Raw genomic sequence first — 3496 nt, 5'->3', positions numbered from 1 at the left:
ATATCAATGATTGTTTTTAGTTCTAATATACTTGTGTCTATCTCTTTTTGTGAATCATAGGTAATAGGCCTATGGGTCTACTTGTGTGAATTCAAAGCGGATTTTTCAATGGTGGATGTTAAACGGAGTAATTCAAAATGAAAACTATAGTCGATAAAACTGGAATTAGAAACACAACATTATTAAATCATTCGGATTTTACAAATTGCCGAAAAACATTTCTTCTGATTAGTTTTATCTTAACATGTGCCACAGGAGATGTGATGGTTGAGCAAGAAGAAATTATGGCAAGAGAGGGATCTTCCGTCACACTGAAGTGTATTGTTACATCTGATAATACACCAACCGTAAGCTGGTTCTTTAACGACAATAGAATATTTCATAATCAAAAAGTAGTCGAAGAAGACAAAATCGTACTAAAATACACATTTTCCAACACAACAGGTCTCAACTCAACCAGAACATACAGGTACAACCTACAAATAAGAAACGTGTTGCCAACGGATGATGGTGTGTACACTTGCCGTGTTATTATTGCCGAAAAAACGATCACACGTCATATCAAATTGGAAGTAAAGTATTTGAATGAAAATCCTTTTGTCAGTTGCCAGTTTTCTACATCCAATACCTCAATTCAACATGGAAGCAGTCATCAAACGGAAAAGACCAGATACCAAACTCAACTTATTACCGGTATATCTTGTACAGCTAACATCGGTAAAAATATTATCGTCAACATCACAATCATGAAATCTGCTCACTACAAAAACGATCTAATTCCTGTCTATTTTGCTATTACAATGCAGTCTGATTCTGTAAATGGAGTAAATATCATTTATCCCGTGAACGTCACTGGTTTAGACGGTTGGCAATTCTGGTGCGTGGCACATCAGTCGATGATATTACAACCGCTCAACTCTTCCACACCTCTATTGATGAAACCTCGAGTAAAGATCACCAAACTAAATATAGACAGCGAGGAGCAGTTTAAATGTGAAGTAGAATCATATCCCGATGCCAGTTTTCGATGGATTATCTGTGAGAAAGAAACAGAAAATGTCGAGGTTGAAGAATGTAAGGTATTGAACAGCACAAGTAGTGACGTGACGTTGATGGATATTGGTGCCGTGGATGATGCGTTAATACTGATATGCGAGGCTCAAAATGCAGTTGGAACAGGACACGGCAACCTGTCAATCACTAGACATACCGGACCTCCAAATTTGCCGATCACTCGACAAACCGAACCTACAGGCACAATGATCACACCTACAAAAAACGAAGTGAGAGGAGGCTTGTTCAAATGGTTCATAGGTGGTGCCATGTTGTTAATATTTTGTATCGTTGTGTTATTATTGTTAATAGGCCAATGTCTCTATAAACGATTCTGTAAAACAGCCCCTGCTGACATCCCTGACGATCAATACACAAGTCTCAAGTTTGATACAAACCAGCGACAGCACGACTACCAGGAACTTGGAAAGCTGTTCACAACGCCGCTCACGAATAACTGTGAAGTTCAGTATATTAATATTCCAAGTGTGAATTTGAAAGACGATCCAACGCATACATAAGCCCTGTTTATCAGAACTTCAAAGTTTCTTTCTAGTACATGATGTCTTGCCAGGTGTTTTTTATCTGTTCTTTTAAAGTCGCTTTGACTTTTGTTTGGATCTCCTGGAAGAGTCCAGTGGTATCTCATCTGAAAGAGCACGATATACAAACTAAGCAAATTCAGGCTCAGGTGTAATAACCATAACAAAAAAATGTTAAAGCTTGTTCTTGAGCCAATACAAATTCTTTCCTGGGATCACTCAAAATGAATACTTCTAAAACATGTAAATGTGCATCAGTACACGTTATACATAGGCCTAATAGAACACATAGGCCTAAGCGTGATTTAAAAAAATCTTAAATCCATAAATCTCAGGCCAGGTCTTTTAAGATATAGAAATGCGATACTGTATGGTTCAGTTTTGTTTTTATACTTTTTAAGTTTTGTTTAATACTAATTCTAATAGTAAAAATAATAATAACAATGATGATGATCATCAATATGATGATAATGATGACGATAGTAATAACTGATAATAGTGTTAATAGCAATAAAAAGTTAAGAAAATTGTGCTAAATGCGAAAAAAAGTTGTGATTTGTTGATCATAATTATTATAGTATAGTTAAAGCTTAGTAAGATATTCTTTCGAATTCCTGGATCTGGTTGTGGATTTATTATATAATAATTTTTTCGCTTATTTATAATGCAATTTATATTGCAATTTTCACTTTATCCTCTCAAAACAGTCCTAAGAACGTTCAGAGTGCGCTACTTCACAGGGGAATTCGCACCCTGGACCCCGCCGGGGTCATACGTAATTCGCATAACGGCTCCCCCGCCCCTTTCAAAATCCTGGCTACGTCCCTGATTTCTCCAAGATTACACTTTTATTTATTAATTTATTAGTTCATTAAGAAAACATATGTTATACTTTTATCCATTTATTTCCTTTAGCAACGAGATCATAGGCCTATAGCCCGCTGATTATCATAGGCCTATAGCCGGTTTATTTATCATTATCTTCATTGCCGCCCTATATTATCCGCCTTTAATTGTGTATCATCAACGATCTATCGTAGTCACTGCTTTAATTGATTTTTCTTGTTTGCTAGATTCAAAAGCTTTATAATTATACATTTTTTTTAGGAAGAGCACAAGAGTGCTCGAAATATTCGAAATAAAAACTTGTTTTACCGTACTCGCGCGAATAAGCGCCCGGGCGCTTAAAATATTTTGGCTCTTTTTGAGAGGCGCTTATTCAAACGGGGCGCTTATGAAAACAATTGAAATTGAGGGGCGCTTATGAAAATAGATGAAAATTGAAGGGGTGCTTATGGGAAATTGGAAAATTCAAGGGGCAGTTTTTTTTTTAATCGAAGATAAACGAATGATTTTGGTGAAGAAAAGGTTGGGCCTAATCGTCGAGAGAGCATGGCTCATGACAAGAATGTTGGGGGTATTTATACAACAGCATGAAATAGTGGTAGTGTTGGTGGTGGTGGTAAGCGTGTTTGCCATCTTCTAATTCGGGTTAGCAAGATCATTGCAGGGTTTCTTGCTTAGATACGAGTGATTTGTTATGGTATTTTAATTTGTAGATATTAAATATTGTAGTTCAAAATCTAAAAAGAGTAGCAATAAAACAAGAATGGGATTCTAAATATGCATTAAAACTGAAAACCATGTTAAACTTAATGGAGACTGATAGACCGACAGATGGATAGATGGACTGAGCGACCGACCGACAAACGATAGATGCGAATAGTTGACGCAGACAATTAAGTTGGTGATCTACTGTACTTATACTGTATGATTTAATTTTTTAGGAATAGGGGCGTTTATTCAAACGGGGCGCTTATTCGCGAGAGTATGGTATGTCTTTTATATCAACGTATACGTTTCTACTTTGTACATTCCTACTCATTATATATATATATATA

At 36.2% G+C, this 3496-nt stretch overlaps 1 protein-coding gene across 1 annotated transcript in view; it reads left to right on the top strand.

The window, feature by feature from the left end:
- Positions 1–1844, top strand: part of LOC117112317 — a 7982-nt gene extending 6138 nt beyond the window's left edge. The window contains exon 2 of the mRNA XM_033255383.1: positions 61–1844. Coding sequence (XP_033111274.1) covers positions 138–1574 — 1437 coding nt within the window. The 5' untranslated portion in view covers positions 61–137 and the 3' untranslated portion in view covers positions 1575–1844. The remainder of the gene's footprint in view (positions 1–60) is intronic.
- The last annotated feature ends 1652 nt before the right edge of the window (positions 1845–3496 follow it).

The sequence above is a fragment of the Anneissia japonica genome, unplaced genomic scaffold (genome assembly GCF_011630105.1).
Source record: "Anneissia japonica isolate Jap-2015-1 unplaced genomic scaffold, ASM1163010v1 scaffold287750_len332794_cov232, whole genome shotgun sequence".
Taxonomy (NCBI): Eukaryota; Metazoa; Echinodermata; class Crinoidea; order Comatulida; family Comatulidae; genus Anneissia; species Anneissia japonica.
Note: the sequence above shows the minus strand (reverse complement) of the source record. Positions and strands in the feature narration are given on the sequence as shown.